Source organism: Bombina bombina, chromosome 4 (assembly GCF_027579735.1).
Source record: "Bombina bombina isolate aBomBom1 chromosome 4, aBomBom1.pri, whole genome shotgun sequence".
Taxonomy (NCBI): Eukaryota; Metazoa; Chordata; class Amphibia; order Anura; family Bombinatoridae; genus Bombina; species Bombina bombina.
The window spans coordinates 791,045,088-791,065,987 of NC_069502.1; the positions used below are offsets into that span (position 1 = coordinate 791,045,088).

A 20,900-nucleotide genomic window follows, 5' to 3' on the forward strand; every position below is an offset into this window, starting at 1 on the left:
AGTAATGGAAGCTTCCGTTACAGTGTCCATTTAATTACAAAGGGTTTACCAGTTGTCACTTGTATCACTAAGCAATGAGCTTAAAAAAGGGTAAAATCTGTAAACTATATAAAATAAGAGGACTTGTGTAAACATAAATATTAATAAGATAAAATCTGTACTGGGAACATAAATGTGATAACCAGCAGGAGGACACCCAATTCTAGCAATACGGTTGTTATGGTCATATTGGTTGTCACATGGCTTTGAAGAGACAGGCCTCTTCCATCTCATTGTAGGAAGGCATGAGCAGTAACTGTGATATACTACATCCAAGCTATCTAAACTGTATCACTCCTAGGATTCAGTATTTTATGTTGAGCCACAGAATGCATTAAATTAAAAATCTAGGTGTGCTACCTATATAATTAATATTACATGGCCATTTATGTAGAGACAACTTTAGTGCACTCATTTGTAACAACAAAGTATACAATAGGTTTTAACCTGATCTAGGATAGAGGTAAAATTATACCTAAATAATTTAATTTTGGTGATTATAATAAAACAAGGAAATTTGATATGTTATGCCTTTAGTCATATTTGTTTAAGTTTAGATCAGATATCTTCACACACTAAATTCTTGAAGAATGCATCAACATTGTTAGAATCAATGTATATGCCATAATATGTGTATCAGAATGGGGTGTGGCATTAATCGATAATTAATACAGTCAGAGTTTACAAAACCTGAACTTGTAAATAACCCATTCAGCTGCTGGTATAAAAAGGTATCTCAGATATAGAGTGAAATATATGTAAGACCGTGGGTAAATAAGGGTAAAAAATTATCGGGAGGGGCTGTCTGTAACACTATTTTGCATAGACAGATACCATATAATGATGATTTTACAACAAATTTACTTATATCTAAATGACAAAGACGACGTTTGACAACATTAATCAGCTCTAGCTCTAAATAACCACTAGAGGGCGCAAGAAGCACAACACACAAGATTACTGCACGAAACGTCAATCAAACTTGTGACCCCGCCTCTTTTACCGTGCGTAACGCATTTTCGCAGATCCCATATGGTATACTTTATGATTGGCTAAACTTCCGCTGCAATGCATGCCGGGAACAATCTTAGGTTCTGCTTCCGTTTGATTCCTGCTAGAAATCACGGTGCAACGCACGCTGGGAATTGTCTGCTTCCCCCCCATGCTTTTATTAGATGCATGCTGGGAATCGTAGTTTTGGAATCTTAATATTTCCGTGTCCCAGTGTTAGTGACGTTTTTGCAGGGCATACCGGGATTTATAGTACTTTTCCACGTTGTCTCTTTCCTGTTAGAATATGCTCGCTCTCCGCTTCGTAACTAACCAGAGGTCGTGACTAAATCAGTCGTATACTGAGGTGTGTTTAACTATATGAGTGTAATACATGTTTGCCACTGTATAATGTGTATGTATGAATGTCTAGCTCTATGTGTGTAATATGATTGTGCCTGTATGCACAACTCTGTAATGTGTTTATGTAAGTGCATTTATGTAATGTGTGAGTATAACATTATGTGTGTAGTGTGCATATTACTGAAATTGTGAGTATGTGTATGTAACTGTAATGTGTGTAGGTAACTGCATGTATTTAATGTATGTTTGAATATAGGTGTATTTGAATGTGTGTAACTTTATGTGTTTATGCAGTGTGTGTGATAATGTGCAGCAAGTTGAGGGATGGGAAGTGCAATTCCACTTTTCTATATGTTTCATAGCTTCATATAAGGCCTATAAACAATGTATTTTGTTCTTTGTATTTAGATCATTGAGATGTGCGTTAAAGGGATAGTCTACTTGAAAAAGTTATTGTTTAGAAACATATATGAAGCCTTACTATCCATTCTCCAGCTTTGCACAACCAACATTGTTATATTAATATACTTTATAACTTCTAAATCTTTAAATTTCTGCCTGTTTCTAATCCCAGCAGGCCGCCTCTTATCTCAGTGCATTTTATTAGCATTTTACAGCTAGACAATGCTAGTTTATGTTGGCCATATAGATGAAATTGTTCTCACCCCTGTGGAGTTATGCATGATACAGCACTAATCTGCTAAAATGCAAAGTTGTACAAATCACTGAGATAAGAGTCATTATGCAGAGGCTTAGACACAACGTAATCACAGAGGTCAAAAGTATATTAATATGTCATAAAGGGATTATATTTCTTTTTAAAAAGAATACAATTTTCCTAGTAGACTGTCTTTTAAATTTCTGTATATGTGGTGCTAGGGAGGGGGCTATGTAGGTGAGTTAGATACTGGAGATGTAACAGATATTGGTGACAATGTGTATGAACAAATACATTATCAATTACATAAAACTTAAAGGGACATTATACACTCATTTTTTTATTTGCATACATTTTTTGTAGATGATGTAGATAAAAAAAAAAAAATTAAAAAAACTTTATGGGCTATAAAATTATAGCCCATAAAGTTTTTTTAATTTTTTTTTTTTTATAATAGTTTTGCTTATTTTTTTAAAAACATTGCTCCGATTTTCAGACTCCTAACTAACCAAGCCCCAAAGTTTTAGGAGAATACCGTCAGATACCTACTCCAGCTTGCTCCTGTTTGTGTAATGGGTCTTTTCATATGCAAAAGAATGGGGAGGGGGGGTGTCTTATTTCCCACTTGCAGTGGGCTTTCCAACTACCTTTTCAACAGAGCTAAACTGAGAGCATCTAAGTAAATTTTAAAACAGTTTTATATTGGATTTTTATATCAGTATCTGTGCATCCTATTCTTTATAGTAATGTCTATTAGATGCAGTCATATGGAAATTGGTGTATACTGTCCCTTTTAAAGGGACACTAAGTCAAAATTAAACTTTTATGACTCAGAGCATGCAACTTTATAATTTACTTCCATTAACAAAAAGTGCACAGTCTTTTTATATTTATACTTTTTGAGTCACCAACATGTGCAAGAATTCACAGAATATACGTATATGCATTTGTGATTGGCTGATAACTGTCACATGATACAGGAAGAGTGGACAAAGACATAACTTTGAAATTTGCCAGAAAGAAATCTACTCATTTTAATTTCAGATTAAGTGCTATTGCATTGTCTTTATTGTGCATTTGTTAATTATGGAAATCTACTGTATTTACTGGTCCTTAAAAGGACCAGTAAACACAGTAGATTTGCATAAACAACAAATGCAAGATAACAAGACAGTACAATAGCACTTACTCTGAATTTCAAATGAGTAGTAGATTTTTTTATAACAAATTTCAAAGTTATGTATATTTCCACTCCCCCTGTACCATGTGACAGCCATCAGCCAATCACAAATGCATATACGTATATTCTGTGAATTCTTGCACATGCTCAGTAGGAGCTGGTGACTCAAAAAGTGTAAATATAAAAGACTGTGCACATTTTTTTTAATGGAAGTAAATTGCAAAGTTGTTTAAAATTACATGCTGTATCTGAATCCTGAAAATGTACAGCCACCAACCTCTGCCCCATGCAGTACATCAGTCTTTACTTTTAGCTTTACAGAGTAGTCACCAATTTGGGCTTATGTTTTCAGCAAGGTTCACCATCTCTGTTATTAAAGGGATAGGAAAGTCAAAACTTAACTTGTATGATTCAGATAGAGCATGTAATTTTAAGACACTTTTAAATTCACTTCTATTTTCAAATGTGCTTTGTTTTCTTGGTATCTCTTGTTGAAAATGAATACGCACATATCATACATTAGTGGGAGCTAGTTGCTGATTGGTGCGTGCACACATTTGTCTCTTGTGATTGGCTAACTAGATGTTTTCAGCCAGCTGCCAGTTGTTCAATTCAGTTCCTTCAGCAAAGGATAACAAGAGAAAGAAGCAAATTTGATAATAGAAGTAAATTGGAAAGTTGTTTAAAATTGTATGTTCTATCCATATCATGAAATAACATTTTGGGGTTTCCTATACCTTTTAATGCAAACTAAAGTTGGTTTGTAAAAGTGCTAGGCCCATTGAAAATACATCATATAGTTTGTGTGGGTAACTCACAGAATAAATAAACACACTGGAATTGATGTAAAAATACGATAAGCGTAAATGGTGGGAGACCGCTTCAGCACAATGTTGTCGAATGGCTCAGAAATTAAAGGGTTAAAGATTTGTAATGAGAAACATACAATAAAAAAAGCTATGCATTCTTAGAACAGTTAATTTATTTGCCCCTATGACCATGAACTGTACTCAAGACCTCTCTCTCTCTCTGTGTATTTAGGCTCCTGTTACTGTGAAGATCACGTACAATATACGTCACTGCGTTTGTCAGTTAAGGAGAAACATTATAAGAATATCTGACAAATTCAGTTGTGCTGAACAAGACAATGTCTGACAAGAACCAAACCTCAGACCTTCCTGATGCGCACAGAGGTAAGCAGGATGTCACATGCTTGTCACCTGGTTTTGTCTTCAGAATGGGTAATTTTTACAGTAACCAATCAGAAACCTCAGTGATCTGATCGTCTTAAAGGGTTATAAGTTGGTAGTATACGGATGATGTGCAGAACTTACTACAAAGCAGTAGATACAATTCTGCTTTAGCCTTTTTGTTAAAGGGATAGGAAAGTCAAAATTAAACTTGTATGATTCAGATAGAGCATGTAATTTTAAGACACTTTTAAATTCACTTCTATTTTCAAATGTGCTTCGTTCTCTTAGTATCCCTTGTTAAAAAATGAATATGCACATATCCTACACTAGTGGGAGCTGCTGCTAATTGGTGCCTGCACACATTTGTCTCTTGTGATTGGCTAACTAGATGTGTTCAGCTATCTGCCAGTAGTGCAGTGCCGTTCCTTCAGCAATGGATAACAAGATAATTAAGTAAAACTGATAGTAAAAGTAAATTGGAAAGTTGTTTAAAATTGTATGTTCTGTCTGAATCATAAAATAACATTTTGAAGTTTACTATCCCTTTAATGACAAGATCGCCACCATGTTCTCATGCCTATTGCTGATCTCTGTGCGTAAATGTGCGCTTGTTGATAGGTAAGCTCCATGCATAGTGTACCTAGCAATCCGCCATTGCTCATGTTGCCAATTTTAATATGTACAAAATGTCTTAAATTTTTTTATTTGTTTGTTTTTTTAGGCACTTTGCTTTGCATAATGACTTGCTCCAGTGTGCTTAAACTGTACAACCCCAGTTTACAAAATTAGGTTCAGGAACGCACTCTTTACGTGCCAGTAGTGCCTTTCATCAGAGCATACTGAAGTAGAATCAGAAACGTGCTCTATAAATGTCAGCAGTGTTTGTTGTGAGAGCATAATGAGGTAGGCTTAGGAGTGTGCTCTATATATGGCAGCATAACTTGTTATGAGAGCATACGGAGGTAGGCTCAGTATCGTGCTCTATATAGTAGCATTGCTTGTCAGAGCATACTGAGGTAGGTACAAGAGTGTGCTCTATTTATGGCAGTAGTGCTTGTCATGAGAGCATACTGAGGTAGACACAGGATCGTGCTCTGTAAATGCCATCAGTGTTTGTCATGAGAACATATTGAGGGAAGTACAGGCGCATGCTCGGTATATAGGGCAGCAGTGCTTGTCATGAAAGTATACAGAGGTAGGCACAGGTATAGGGCAGCAGTGTTCGTCATGAGAGCCTACTGGGGTAGGCACAGGAGCACACTATTGCAGCAGTCCTTTCATTAGCGCATACTATGGTAGGCTCAGATGTATGGTCTTTAATGGCAGCAGTGTTGGTGTAAGAAAATATAATCAAGCACTGCTATATTTGGCAGCAGTGCTAGTCTTGAGAGTACTGAGGTAGGCTCAGGGGCATCGTCTAATTATGGCAGAAGTGTTTGATGAAGGAAAATATAATTGAGCACTGCTATATATGGCAGCAGTGATTGTAATGAGAGCAAACTGAGGTAGGGTAGGGTCAGGAGCACGCTCTATATATGAGAGCAAATTGAGGTATGCTTAGTAGCGTGCTTTTTATATGGCAGCAGTGCTTTAATGAGAGCATACTGATGTAGTATACGTACAGTGCTTCAAACATACCTTCTCCTCAGGAAAGGAGCTAAATTTGAACAAAGGATACTAAGAGAAAAAAGGTAAATGTAATAACATAAGAAGCATTGTTCGTTTCTACCCTAGCTGTGTGCGTCTACAGACAACGTCATTGTGTGCAGCACTGAGGCATCTAATATTCTGTTACTGCTGGTTACATAAACTTATTATATAAAATATGGTGCAGCTCTTCAGTGCGTAGCTGGGGGCAGAAGTATGTGCGGTGCTGAGGCAGCTAATATTCTGTTACCGCTGGTTACATAAACTTATTATATACAATATGGTGCAGCTCTTCAGTGAGTAGCTGGGGACAGAAGTATGTGCGGCGCTGAGGCAGCTAATATTCTGTTACCGCTGGTTACATAAACTTATTATATACAATATGGTGCAGCTCTTCAGTGAGTAGCTGGGGACAGAAGTATGTGCGGCGCTGAGGCAGCTAATATTCTGTTACCGCTGGTTACATAAACTTATTATATACAATATGGTGCAGCTCTTCAGTGTAGCTGGGTGCAGAAGTATGCAGCACTGAGGCAGCTAATATTCTGTTACCGCTGGTTACATAAACTTATTATATACAATATGGTGCAGCTCTTCAGTGTGTAGCTGGGTGCAGAAGTATGCAGCACTGAGGCAGCTAATATTCTGTTACCGCTGGTTACATAAACTTATTATATACAATATGGTGCAGCTCTTCAGTGTGTAGCTGGGGGCAGAAGTATGTGCGGCACTGAGGCAGCTAATATTCTGTTACCGCTGGTTACATAAACGTATTATATACAATATGGTGCAGCTCTTCAGTGTGTAGCTGGGGGCAGAAGTATGTGCAGCACTGAGGCAGCTAATATTCTGTTACTGCTGGTTACATAAACTTATTATATACAATATGGTGCAGCTCTTCAGTGTGTAGCTGGGGGCAGAAGTATGTGCGGCACTGAGGCAGCTAATATTCTGTTACCGCTGGTTACATAAACTTATTATATACAATATGGTGCAGCTCTTCAGTGTAGCTGGGTGCAGAAGTATGTGCAGCCAGCTTCTTCCTTTTCAGTGCTGCTTTTACTGTGATGGAGCCTAGCGGTACGTCCTCTCACTAATACCCCGCTTGTCAGTCTGGTGTACACAGCACGCATATTCCTACTTGGCCAGTTCTGTGTAGGTCTGGGCAGGCCTTTATGGAACTCATTTTGAACAATTTTCATACAATGTTATTAGCGGTTTTACCTCCTGGGTTTTACTGCATGCTGACACCTCTATTAGTATAGTCTGCTTAGCCCTATATTCTTTATATACCAAACCACACGTGCAGAGATACAAAAATGAAACAGACAGAACGCTTTTCCTTTCCTTCACCCAGTTGGACATATATATGCGTCATGCAGGACTTTATCTATTGTACCGCGCAACGTATATATACGTCGGAGCTTTGGAAGCTCCAGCAGTCTCGGGTGTTAAGTTACAGACAAGAGCTGGAGTTTCTGATCTCCAGGCATCTGCCCGCATATGGAACCGGAGCACCAATCGCACTCTGGTTACATATAAGGGCAGGTGCCAGATTGTTACAGACGGTGACACTCTCAGCTCAACATTAAAAAAATAAATAACTAAATGAAGAGGGAGGAATGGGGACTTGAGGAGCTGCACACAGAAAAAAGGTAGGATTGGGGGGTCCCTAACGATCGCGGGAGGGGTGAGGTGGGCGGAACACTACACTACAGAAAATAGAAAACATTTTTTTAATTTTTTTTTTCCAAATGACTAAAGTGTTTTATAGATACTGGCAGACAGCTGCCAGTATGTAAGATGGCGGGCACTAGTTAGAGGGGGTAGAGTTAGAGAGCTGTTTTGGAGGGATCAGGGAGGTTGGAAGGTAAGGGGGGATCCTACCCTGCAGAAAAAAAGCAAGAAAAAAAAGCCTAACATTGTTAAATTGGCAGTTTGTCTGCCATTAAGATAGTGGTGACCAGTGAGGGATTGAAGATAGCTCTTTGGGAGGGATCATGGGTGGGAAGTGTCAGTTGGGAGGGTTTTCTCTACACTAAGGCTAAAATTAACCTTACACGCTACCTAATTAAAGGGATAGGGAAGTCAAAATTAAACTTGCCCGATTCATACAGAGCATTCCATTTTAAGACACTTTTAAATTTACTTCTATTTTCAAATGTGCTTCGTTCTCTTAGTATTCAGTTTTGAAAATGAATATGCATATATACACCAGTGAAAGCTGCTGCTAATTGGTGCCTGCACACATTTGTCTCTTGTGATTGGCTAAATAGATGTGTTCAGCTAGCTCCCAGTAGTGGAATGCTGTTCCTTCAGCAATGGATAACAAGAGAATGAAGTAAATTTGATAATAGAAGTAAATTGGAAAGTTGTTTACAATTGTATGTTCTATCTGAATCATAAAATTAATTTTTTTGTTTTTACTATCCCTTTAAACCCTTCACTGTCAGTATTAATAGAAGTGTGGTGCGCAGCTGCAATTAGCAGCCTTCTAATTACCAAAATGCAATGGCAAAGCCATTTATGTCTGCTATTTGTGAACAAAGGGGATCCCAGAGAAGCTTTTACAACCATTTGTGCCATGATTGCACGAGCGGTATGTAAATAATTTCAGTGAGAAACCCAAAGTTTTTTAAAAAAAATTAATACATTTTTTTATTTGCTTGCATTTGGCGGTGAAATGGTGGCATAAAATATACCAAAATGGACCTAGATCAATACCTTGGGTTGTCTACTTTAAAAAAAATATATTGTTTTGACAGGTAAATAAAAAAAAAAAAGGCTCTATTTCTGTTTAAATTGAGTGATAGCAAAAATGCTCAAAATTCTCAGGTATTTTGGGCAACGTTTTTTTCTGAAAGTCCAGATAGTGAAGGGGTTAAGTTTGCTTGGTAACCTTTATTATAGCACTCATGCAAAACCTCACAGCACACTGGTATAGAATGGTAAACGCAGGTTCTGTCATCTGAGAGTGCTATTGGTATGATAATTGCTGTTTAATAACATATATTTACCAAACAGGAGGATTTGTTAACCCATTCCCGCCTGGACTCATTTGTCTACATCGGAACAAAGTTTTAGATTGTAAATAAATAATTAAAACTTTAAACAATCGCGCAATTTCAATGATGAGATCAGGTCAGGGGGAGTGCCTATGCCGACCTGTGATCCCATTTAGAAAGCTGCAGAGGCTTCTGGATAGTCAAACCGCTAGGACGTTCCATGCCATCCTAATGATTAGCATGATTAAGGGTGAATAACTCGAAACGTTGCATTTGTTGCTGTTGTGTGCCTTGATGCTTTTACTAAGCAAATAATAAAACAAATAATTTCTTCTTGAATTTGGTGCTGTGGCCATTTGCTCTTTTTGTCATATTTAGAGGTGTTTGCAGTGGCCCCTCATTACCTGCACCAGGTATAGTACTGTTTGTCTAACTTGGACTGTACTATGCCATCCTAAGGGCGCTAAAGCCCAGCGCAATTAGAACGGCATGGAACGTCCTAACAGCGGGAAGGGTTTAAGGTGGATCAAGGTGTTAGATACGTACAATATGGCTACAATATTCAGAATGCTGCTTTATTTGGACCCATAGCTTGTCCCTATGCTTAATTTTTTTATCTTTGATTTTTTTATTATTAAAATTAATTTGTGTCAATTCCTTTCTAAATAAGAAACTGAATCAATATCACTCATTGCTCTAAGTTACTGTAATTAATAAAAAATAAAAAGTGCAATTAATACAAAACATATTAATATTTAAATTATTAGGCTTAAGGATATTTATTGTTCTGCACTATAAGTTTATACGGTATTTTGTACTGTGTACTATCAGGTAACTTTCTGCTGTAATTACAGGGGGTCTAGAGCAAACCCCGGGAACTGGGCTATTAAATGTGAAGGAAGCGGATGAGACAGATGACATGAATAGTCATCAGACTGCAATACATTGCTCCCTCCCTGCCGGTGAGTAGTAATACGTGAGAGTCTGCCAGGGCTGTGCACACAGTTACTTACTGCTCTCCCTCCCTGCCGGTGAGTAGTAATACGTGAGAGTCTGCCGGGGCTGTGCACACAGTTACTTACTGCTCTCCCTCCCTGCCGGTGAGTAGTAATACGTGAGAGTCTGCCGGGGCTGTGCACACAGTTACTTACTGCTCTCCCTCCCTGCCGGTGAGTAGTAATAGGTGAGTCTGCCGGGGCTGTGCACACAATTACTTACTGCTCTCCTTCCCTGCCGGTGAGTAGTTATACGTGAGAGTCTGCCGGGGCTGTGCACACAGTTACTTACTGCTCTCCCTCCCTGCCGGTGAGTAGTAATACGTGAGAGTCTGCCGGGGCTGTGCACACAGTTACTTACTGCTCTCCCTCCCTGCCGGTGAGTAGTAATAGGTGAGTCTGCCGGGGCTGTGCACACAATTACTTACTGCTCTCCTTCCCTGCCGGTGAGTAGTTATACGTGAGAGTCTGCCGGGGCTGTGCACACAGTTACTTACTGCTCTCCCTCCCTGCCGGTGAGTAGTAACACGTGAGAGTCTGCCGGGGCTGTGCACACAGTTACTTACTGCTCTCCCTTGTAGTTTACTTTCTGGTTTATAACTCTGCCTTTATTCATCTGCCTGTGTCAAGGATCTTTACTGTCCACTGCTTGCTTTCTGGGTGCATCGATTGTTGGTTGTTTTTGAATTTGCTGGAGCGGTGGTGGAACGCTCCGTTCATTGCACTAGTACAGCTGACAGTGGAGTACACGTCATCGTGATGCCAAGAGGGGGTGTGTTCCTTACGCGGTCTGCCGTCTACCACACTGAGTGAATGTCAGAGCGCTTCCCTGAAGTTTGTATGTATCTGGTTTACAAGCGCAGATATCAACATGAGTTTAACCCTTGTTTAGTTCACGTTGCATTTTTTATACTAGAATATAACAAATCACAGCCCAGAATAAAGGCCTTAAAGGGATAGGGAAGTCAAAATTAAACTTGCATGACTCAGATTGAGCATGCAAGTTTAAGACATTTTTAAATTCAATTCTATTTTCAAATGTGCTTTGTTTGCTTGGTAGCACTTGTTGCAAAATAATATTTACATATCCTACACTAGTGGGAATGAGCTGGTAATATGGTGAAAAGCAGTTTCTAGACTCAAGTGGGTAGATCCCTTATAGCACACTTTAGTGAGATCGTGATTCTCTCATACACAATGTAATATAGGAATAAAACAGAAAAAATAGGATAGAGTTGCGCTCACAACCTGCAAGCTAAGGGAAAAAGGTGAGAGGTATTTATTCCTCAATCAAAACTTACAGTGTAACATATATATATATATATATATATATATATATATATATATATATATATATATAAAATAATTTTTAATAACTGTAAATTAAATAATAAGCTGTAATACTATTAGTCGTGGCCACAACTATTCTTAAAATATGCATATGCGTATAAAAGTCAAATAGAAAAAATAGAACGTTCCTTTTATCTGTGTATTTCCTAATAACAGTGATAGTCCTTTTATGGGGAAAATTATATATATATATATATATATATATATATATATGGAGCAAACAGTATGTATCACTGTGATCCCAATGTTTATGGTATACGCTACTTAAAGTAGTGAGTTCGGGGTATACACTCGCAATCTGAGTGTTTGAGTCAACAACCTTAACCGACTTCCAGCATGTAGGGAAACTTTTGTGATCGCTCACCGAGATCCACTTGTGGCGTTCTTCCACTGGAGTCGGCGTCCTGGCAATCACCCGTGCTGTTTGGCAGTTTGTCCTCGGAGATGATCACGTGATCTCCGTAGGCCAGTGAGGAAACTGGGATTTAATTTGAAAAGTAGCTGTTCAGCTATATGCGCTGGTTACTTTGCTCTGATATACCGAGTATTTATATAATCCTTCAAAGGAGTGCTGCTCGTTTTGCTTCGATAATTAACTGCTTATCTGGGTGACCAAAGCTTTTTCACACAATCGGGCTGTTGCAAGTTATTTACCAGTTTGTAAATCGTAACATTCCATTGCAGCAAGGTTCAGAAACTTAAATGAAAACAATCTGGAGAAATGAACATTTTAATTTCTTTATGGTTTTTTTTTTTTTGGGGGGGGGGGGGGTTATGCCCAAGTTTTTCTGCTGACTGTGTGCCAGAGATGTAAATTTTATTCTTGATTTGCTATGATTTTTTTTTTAACCTGATCCTATCTACTTGTAAATATACTGACATACTTTTATCCACTCTTAGGGCTAGATTACAAGTGAGGCGCAGACGGTTTTGTGCAAGTGATATCGTCTTTTCGCAAGCCTTTATCGTATTACAAGATCCCAATCGCAATCTCAGAGTTGTGGTTAACTATTTTCCAAAACAAAAAAGTTGCACAAAACATTTCAAAAATACATTGCAAAGAACAGTAGTTACACTCATATTAACACTGTCTAATAAAAATTATTATTTTACTGTTTGTAGCAAGTGTTTGTCTTGGAACGCTGTCTTCTTTTGCCACCATGCATAACGCCCCTTGTTATGACCAAATAACTCAATCTTTGTTTCATCAGTCCATAGCACCTTCTTCCAAAATGAAGCTGGCTTGTCCAAATGTGTGTTTGCATACCTCAAGCGACTCTGTTTGTGGTGTGTGTGCAGAAAAGGCTTCTTTCACATTACTCTCCCATACAGCTTCTCCTTGTGCAAAGTGCGCTGAATTGTTGAATGATGCACAGTGACACCATCTGCAGCAAGATGATGTTGTAGGTCTTTGGTGGTGGTCTGTTTGCTGTTTTTGACCGTTCTCATCATCCTTTGCCTTTGCCTCTCAGATATTTTACTTGGCCTGCCACTTCTGGCCTTAACAAGAACTGTGCCTGTGGTCTTCCATTTCCTCACTATGTTCCTCGCAGTGGACACTGACAGCTTAAATCTCTGTGATAGCTTTTTGTAGCCTTCCCCTAAACCATAATGTTGAACTATCTTTGTTTTCAGGTAATTTGAGAGTTGTTTTGAGACCCCCATGTTGCCACTCTTCAGAGGAGAGTCAAAGAGAACAACAACTTGCAATTGGCCACTTTAACCCCTTAAGGACACAGCCATTTTTCAATTTCTTTCCCTTAAGGACCAGGGCTATTTTTACATTTCTGCGGTGTTTGTGTTTAGCTGTAATTTTCCTCTTACTCATTTACTGTACCCACACATATTATATACCGTTTTTCTCGCCATTAAATGGACTTTCTAAAGATACCATTATTTTCATCATATCTTATAATTTACTATAAATTTTTTTATAAAATATGAGGAAAAAATGGAAAAAAACACACTTTTTCTAAATTTGACCCCCAAAATCTGTTACACATCTACAACCACCAAAAAACACCCATGCTAAATAGTTTCTAAATTTTGTCCTGAGTTTAGAAATACCCAATATTTACATGTTCTTTGCGTTTTTCGCAAGTTATAGGGCAATAAGTACAAGTAGCACTTTGCTATTTCCAAACCACTTTTTTTCAAAATTAGCGCTAGTTACATTGGGACACTGATATTTTTCAGGAATCCCTGAATATCCCTTGACATGTATATATATTTTTTTAGAAGACATCCCAAAGTAATGATCTAGGCCCATTTTGGTATATTTCATGCCACCATTTCACCGCCAAATGAGATCAAATAAAGAAAAAATTCACTTTTTCATAATTTTTTTTCACAAACTTTAGGTTTCTCACTGAAATTATTTGCAAACAACTTGTGCAATTATGGCATAAATGGTTGTAAACGCTTCTCTGGGATCCCCTTTGTTCATAAATAGCAGACATATATGGCTTTGGCATTGCTTTTTGGTAATTAGAAGGCCGCTAAATGCCTCTGCGCACCACACATGTATTATGCCCAGCAGTGAAGGGGTTAATTAGGGAGCATGTAGGGAGCTTCTAGGGTTAATTTTAGCTTTAGTGTAGTGTAGTAGACAACCCCAAGTATTGATCTAGGCCCATCTTGGTATATTTCATGCCACCATGTCACCGCCAAATGCGATCAAATAAAAAAAAATGTTAAATTTTTTTACAATTTTAGGTTTCTCTCTGAAATTATTTACAAACAACTTGTGCAATTATGGCATAAATGGTTGTAAATGCTTCTCTGGGATCCCCTTTGTTCAGAAATAGCAGACATATATGGCTTTTGTGTTGCTTTTTGGTAATTAGAAGGCTGCTAAATGCTGCTGCGCATCACACGTGTATTATGCCCAGCAGTGCAGGGGTTAATTAGATAGCTTGTAGGGAGCTTGCAGGGTTAATTTTAGCTTTAGTGTAGAGATCAGCCTCCCACCTGAAAGATCCCACCCCCTGATCCCTCCCAAACATCTCTCTTCCCTCCCCCACCCCACAATTGTCCCCGCCATCTTAAGTACTGGCAGAAACTCTGCCAGTACTAAAATAAAAGGCTTTTTTTTTTTTTATGAATTTAAAAAAAAAAAAAAATATGTTTAGCTGTGATGGACCCCCCCTTAGCCCCTAACCTCTCTGATCCCCCCCAAACAGCTCTATAACACTTGCCCACATCCTATTTGCTGCCATCTTGGGTACTGGCAGCTGTCTGCCAGTACCCAATTTGCCTCCAAAAAATGTTTATTTTTATTTTTTTTCATGTAATTAAATGTTTTCTGTAGTGTAGCTGCCCCCCCTAATACCCTCCTCCCTCTCCCCCTCCCAGATCCTTTTGAAAATTATTTCCCCCCCTCCCTCTCCCTCTCTCCCATTCATAAATTCATTGGTGGCAGTGGCTGTTACGCGATCGCGCGCACATATGCGCGCGCACGCGCGCTCCCTGCAGGCCCCCGCACGCTCCCGGCACCCGGCGTGCACATTCAGGAACCGGATGCCGGGTAGCGATGGGCCGCCCACCCGCCTCCCTGAAGCTGCTCCCACCCACCAACGATCGGGCCCATCGCTACCGGTGCAGAGAGGGCCACAGAGTGGCTCTCTCTGCATCGGTTTGGGAAAAAAGGTATTGCAGTGATGCCTCAATGTTGAGGCATCACAGCAATACCTTGAAAGCGGCTGGAAGCGATCAGGATCGCTTCCAGCCGCTTTAAACCCTGATGTCGTACAGGGTACGTCGCTGGTCTTTAAAGACCAGGTTGTGTGCGACGTACCCTGTACGACATGTGTCGTTAAGGGGTTAAATACATTTTCTCTTGATTGGATGCACCTGTCTATGAAGTTCAAGGCATAATGGGCTCACCAAGCCAATTGTGTGTTCCAATTAATCAGTGCTAGGTAGTTACAGGTATTCAAATCAACAAAATGACAAGGGTGCCCAAATTTATACACCTGTATAATTTCGTTTTGATGCATATTGCACATTTTCTGTTAATCCAATAAACCTAATTTCACTACTGAAATATTACTGTGTCCTTCAACTATTTGATAGATCAAAATGAAATTGCTGATCCAAACACCCAATTATTTATAAATGAAAATCATGGAAATTGTCAGGGGTACCTAAACTTTTGCATACGACTGTGTGTGTGTGTATATATATATATATATATATATATATATATATATATATATATATATATATACACACACACACACGGGCATAGACAGCATGGCACCTCATCAGAGAGTGCTATTGGCATGATACACACAGGAGAATTCTATAAGGCTCCACCCATCTTATTAATTAAGGTGGATGAATGATTAAAATACATACAAAATTAGTACATTGTTCAAAGTTTCTAGTTTATTTGGACCCATAGCGGATCCCTATTAAACCTTAAGGCAGATTCTATTTTTTATTGTGCTATTCTAATTAATTCTTATTTTTTTATTATTAAAATTAACTTATGACAACTTCTTTCTAATTAAATTGAATCAATGTCACTCATTGCAATAAGTGTAATTTATACAAAATTGCAATTCATACAAATCGTGAAAATATTCTCTAGATTATTTAGTATAGAACAAAAAATTAAAGGAGGGATAACAGAATGCTGTCTTAAAACTTTATATATGTTTGTTACACCATGTACTGTGTACTATCAGGTAATTTCCTGCTCTAATTACAGGGCATCTAGAGGAAAACCTGGGCACTGGGCTATTAAATGTGAAGGAAGAGGGTGAGACAGATGACATGAATAGTCATCAGACTGAAATACATTGCTCCCTCCCTGCCGGTGAGTAGTAATACGTGAGAGTCTGCCGGGGCTGTGCACACAGTTACTTACTGCTTGTAGTTTACTGTCTGGTTTATAAGTGCAGATAACACAATGATTTAACACTTGTTTAGTTCATGTTGTATTTTTATACTGGAATTTAGAGTCTTATGGACCAGAATAAAGGCCTTGAGCTAAAAAGAATAGAGGGAATATACCTAACTTAGTCCTGGAACTTTAAATATTTTGCCACAGAGTATAGGGCCCATACATACATATGCAAACTAATATGTTAAGGAATACCCAAAGGACAATGCCTAAATATATCATAACGTATATGGGATTGCCAATAGGTTAATTTTTATTTTAGCGAATATATCTATATCCAGATAGTCCATCTTAATTTTACATTTACTTTCCATTGCTATTTCACAACTTAATACTACTGTCCTATAACCCTTAGGATGGTCATCTAGTTGTAGCATTTTTCCCATACACACTCAACAAAATCTAGAAATTGTGTTACCTCACACTTAGTAAATTGTTTACGATTGAAGGTGATAGCTCAATATTAGCTGATATTACATTTTCCTTTTTTTTTTTTTTTACTCCTATCCAAACAAGAATCAATTCCTCACCACTAGCTCCACCCCCCACTATAGTTTACCTAGTAAACATTGGAAAATATATCCTAAGACCTACAACCCCAAATCATTATTTTCTATGCTTTTTTATAGAAGCAACTAATTGGATTCTACTCTCTCAAGTGATTAGATAGTATTCGGTAGATATGTATAGTCATACATCTACTCAATACTTCACCCTGCTGTAAATCTGACTCCCATTGCCGCCAAGCCTGTTTTACCGCACGGTTATTGGCTAAGAGGTGAAAACGTCACCTTTTTAAAAAAATATATTTTTTAGCCGTGGGCTTCCGTAGCAGCTAAGAACGGCGATCGATTGAAACAAATAAAGGAGCTTTTTACATGAATATCTTATACTTCATGAATGAAAGTCCCCTTTATTTGTTTCAATAGTCAATCCTAGAGTTTGTAAAACGCTAGGATTGACTTTCACTTAAAAAAAATTTTTTTGACCCATTCAAGAAATTTGTAAAAACGTATGTACTGAATATCCTTTCTTTTATGTATATATGTAATGTTTGCCTAAAACACCTTAATAAAAATTATTTAAACAAAACAAAAAAGAATAGAGGGAAAGTACAGCAGGGTGTATTTGATACCATTGTCTGTCTGGGAAATACACAATCTGTTTTATGGTAAAGTTATAAAAACTAGATCAAGGGATATAAAAACTGAATCTGCTTTATTTTTACAGACAAAGATAACGCTGATGTAGTGAAATTTGAGATAACAGAAGATCTGTGTGTGACGCGTCAGCTGGGATCCCCAGATGAGGAAACCAGTATCAGTCCAGGTGAGTGTGTTTTGTCTGAGGCATACAGGCTACAAGTATGCTGCTTACTGTGACTGATGCACTCTGGTTAAAGGTGAGTGTGCACGCATGTTGTGTCTGAGGCACGCAGCTTCAAGTGAGTTTACACACATATAGGGCTAGATTACGAGTGGAGGGCTATTTGGTGCTTCCACTCAGTCTTTACCTTTGCTAGATGGAGGTTTTTTGCACGCTCGCAAAAAAGTTAAACTTCAAATATATTTCACATTACAATGTTCTTCACAAAGCAGAAAATGTTCTATTTATTCTTAAATAAATATTTCTATATATAAAAAAAAATTTGTTAAAAAAAATTATATATATATATATATATATATATATATATATATATATATATATATATATATATATTATATATATTAGTAAAAATATAATATGGTTTTATGTATCAAGACGATAATATAAATCTGCTCCTTAGCAGTTGTTTCTGAGAGGCGTGGGTTACAGGTAAGTGTACACATGTTGAGTCTGAGAGATAAGTTACTGGTGATTGTGAATGTATGTTGTGTCTATAAGGAAGGAATTATAGGTGAGTGTGCACGCATATTGTGTCTGGGAGATGCTGGTTACCAGTGAGTGTTCACATACAGTGAGGGAAAAAAATATTTGATCCCCTGCTGATTTTGTACGTTTGCCCACTGACAAAGAAATGATCAGTCTATAATTTTAATGGTAGGTTGATTTGAGCAGTGAGAGACAGAATAACAACAACAAATCCAGAAAAACGCATTTCAAAAAAGTTATAAATTGATTTGCATTTTAATGAGTGAAATAAGAATTTGATCCCCTATCAATCAGCAAGATTTCTGGCTCCCAGGTGTCTTTTATACAGGTAACAAGCTGAGATTAGGAGCACTCTCTTAAAGGGAGTGCTCCTAATCTCAGCTTGTTACCTGTATAAAAGACACCTGTCCACAGAATCAATCAATTAGATTCCAAACTCTCCACCATGGCCAAGACCAAAGAGCTGTCCAAGGATGTCAGGGACAAGATTGTAGACCTACACAAGGCTGGAATGAGCTACAAGACCATCGCCAAGCGGCTTGGTGAGAAGGTGACAGCAGTTGGTGTGATTATTCGTAAATGGAAGAAACACAAAATAACTGTCAATCTCCCTCGGTCTGGGGCTCCATGCAAGATCTCACCTCGTGGAGTTTCAATGATCATGAGAACGGTGAGGAATCAGCCTAGAACTACACGGGAGGATCTTGTCAATGATCTCAAGGCAGCTGGGACCATAGTCACCAAGAAAACAATTGGTAACACACTACGCCGTGAAGGACTGTAATCCTGCAACGCCCACAAGGTCCCCCAGCTCAAGAAAGCACATGTACATCTGAAGTTTGCCAATGAACATCTGAATGATTCAGAAGAGAACTGGGTGAAAGTGTTGTGGTCAGATGAGACTAAAATCAAGCTTTATGGCATCAACTCAACTCGCTGTGTTTGAAAGAGGAAGAATGCTTCCTATGACCCCAAGAACACCATCCTCACCATCAAACATGGAGGTGGAAACATTATTCTCTAGGAGTGTTTTTCTGCTAAGGGGACAGGACAACTTCACCGCATCAATGGGACGATGGACGGGGCCATGTACCGTCAAATCTTGGGTGAGAACCTCCTTCCCTCAGCCAGGGCATTGAAAATGGATCGTAGATGGGTACTCCAACATGTCAATGACCCAAAAAACACGGCCAAGGCAACAAAGGAGTGGCTCAAGAAGAAGCACATTAAGGTCCTGGAGAGGCCTAGCCAGTCCCCAGACCTTAATCCCATAAAAAAATCTGTGGAGGGAGCTGAAGATTTGAGTTGCCAAACAGCCTCGAAAACTTAATGCCTTGGAAAGGATCTGCAAAGAGGAGTTGGACAAAATCCCTCCTGAGATGTGTGCAAACCTGGTGGCCAACTACAAAAAACATCTGAGCTCTGTGATTGCGAACAAGGGTTTTGCCACCAAGTACTAAGTCATGTTTTGCAAATGGGTCAAATACATATTTCACTTATTAAAATGCAAATCAATTTATAACTTTTTTTTAAATGCGTTTTTATGAAATTTTTTGTTGTTATTCTGTCTCTCACTGTTCAAATAAACCTACCATTAAAATTATAGACTAATAATTTCTTTGTCAGTGGTCAAACTTACAAAATCAGCAGGGGATCAAATAATTTTTTCCCTCACTGTATGTTGTGTCTGAGGGAAGCTGGTTACCAGTAAGTGTGCACATATTTTGTGTCTGGTGCACTTGGGTTACAGGTGGGTGTGCACATATGTTGTGTCTGGGGTATGTTGGGTACAAACTACTTATACATACACGTGTATTCTCACTGTACAGGCCGTATAGATCTATTGCCTTCAGATGGCTTAGTGGTTGAGCACGGAGGACAAACATATTTGTCTGATCAGGTGAAGACTGAGGAGGATGAAGTTCCTGTAAATACGACTAAAGGTGATTAGCGCATAACAGTGCAAAAATAAATGCTCTAATGTTTTTACTACTGCACTATTTAACAAATGTACGTATTGCAATGTTTACTTTAATCTTTATTTATTTACTTTTATACGGTTATAAGGTTCCATATAAATAAGAAGATAAATATTCTCTAAATTAGCTAATATGTAAGAAGGACTCTGTTTATTTCTTAAATCAGATTTTGAGAGTCCATGAGTCATGTTTTGGAATTCCCCTCCTGACCACTAGGAGGAGGCAAAAGATACCCAACACACCAGATTTTAAACCCACCACTTCCCATGATGCTCTGTTATTTTCTTTTGTCTACTTGGTTAAGAGTGATGTGAAAAGAGTTATCTGCCAGGCTTTTATAGGTTCTTTTCTCAGTGAGAAATGACACTGGCCTCCCAGGTGAAATGTGGACATGTACACCAATCCCCTGGTCTCCAGTGAACTGTTCCTCCTGGGATCCAGAGCCCTCCCCAGATGCAATGTGGACTTGTGAAGATCCTTGGTATCATGTCTGTGCTGACTGGGATGGGCTCATCTACTAGAAGGAAGTTGCTGCATGTGAGGTAAGCACGGTGGATTTCACCGTCATAGCCCACCAGTTATTAGTACGAACATATTCATATGCTTTACATAGTCTTGGGAAATTTATTTGTACACCATATACCTTTTGGGCAATTTTGAAAATTGTGATTTATTTTAAGGTTATTGATGCTTTAAATTCAATGTGGTCAGCTTAATGCG

At 38.4% G+C, this 20,900-nt stretch overlaps 1 protein-coding gene across 1 annotated transcript in view; it reads left to right on the plus strand.

Moving 5' to 3' along the window:
• The first annotated feature begins 1,252 nt into the window (after nucleotides 1-1,252).
• LOC128656978 (gastrula zinc finger protein XlCGF57.1-like) overlaps nucleotides 1,253-20,900 on the plus strand; it is a 68,878-nt gene continuing 49,230 nt past the window's right edge. The window contains exons 1-5 of the mRNA XM_053711187.1: nucleotides 1,253-1,396; nucleotides 4,272-4,423; nucleotides 16,135-16,242; nucleotides 17,560-17,658; nucleotides 20,031-20,144. Coding sequence (XP_053567162.1) covers nucleotides 4,378-4,423; nucleotides 16,135-16,242; nucleotides 17,560-17,658; nucleotides 20,031-20,144 — 367 coding nt within the window. The 5' untranslated portion in view covers nucleotides 1,253-1,396; nucleotides 4,272-4,377. The remainder of the gene's footprint in view (nucleotides 1,397-4,271; nucleotides 4,424-16,134; nucleotides 16,243-17,559; nucleotides 17,659-20,030; nucleotides 20,145-20,900) is intronic.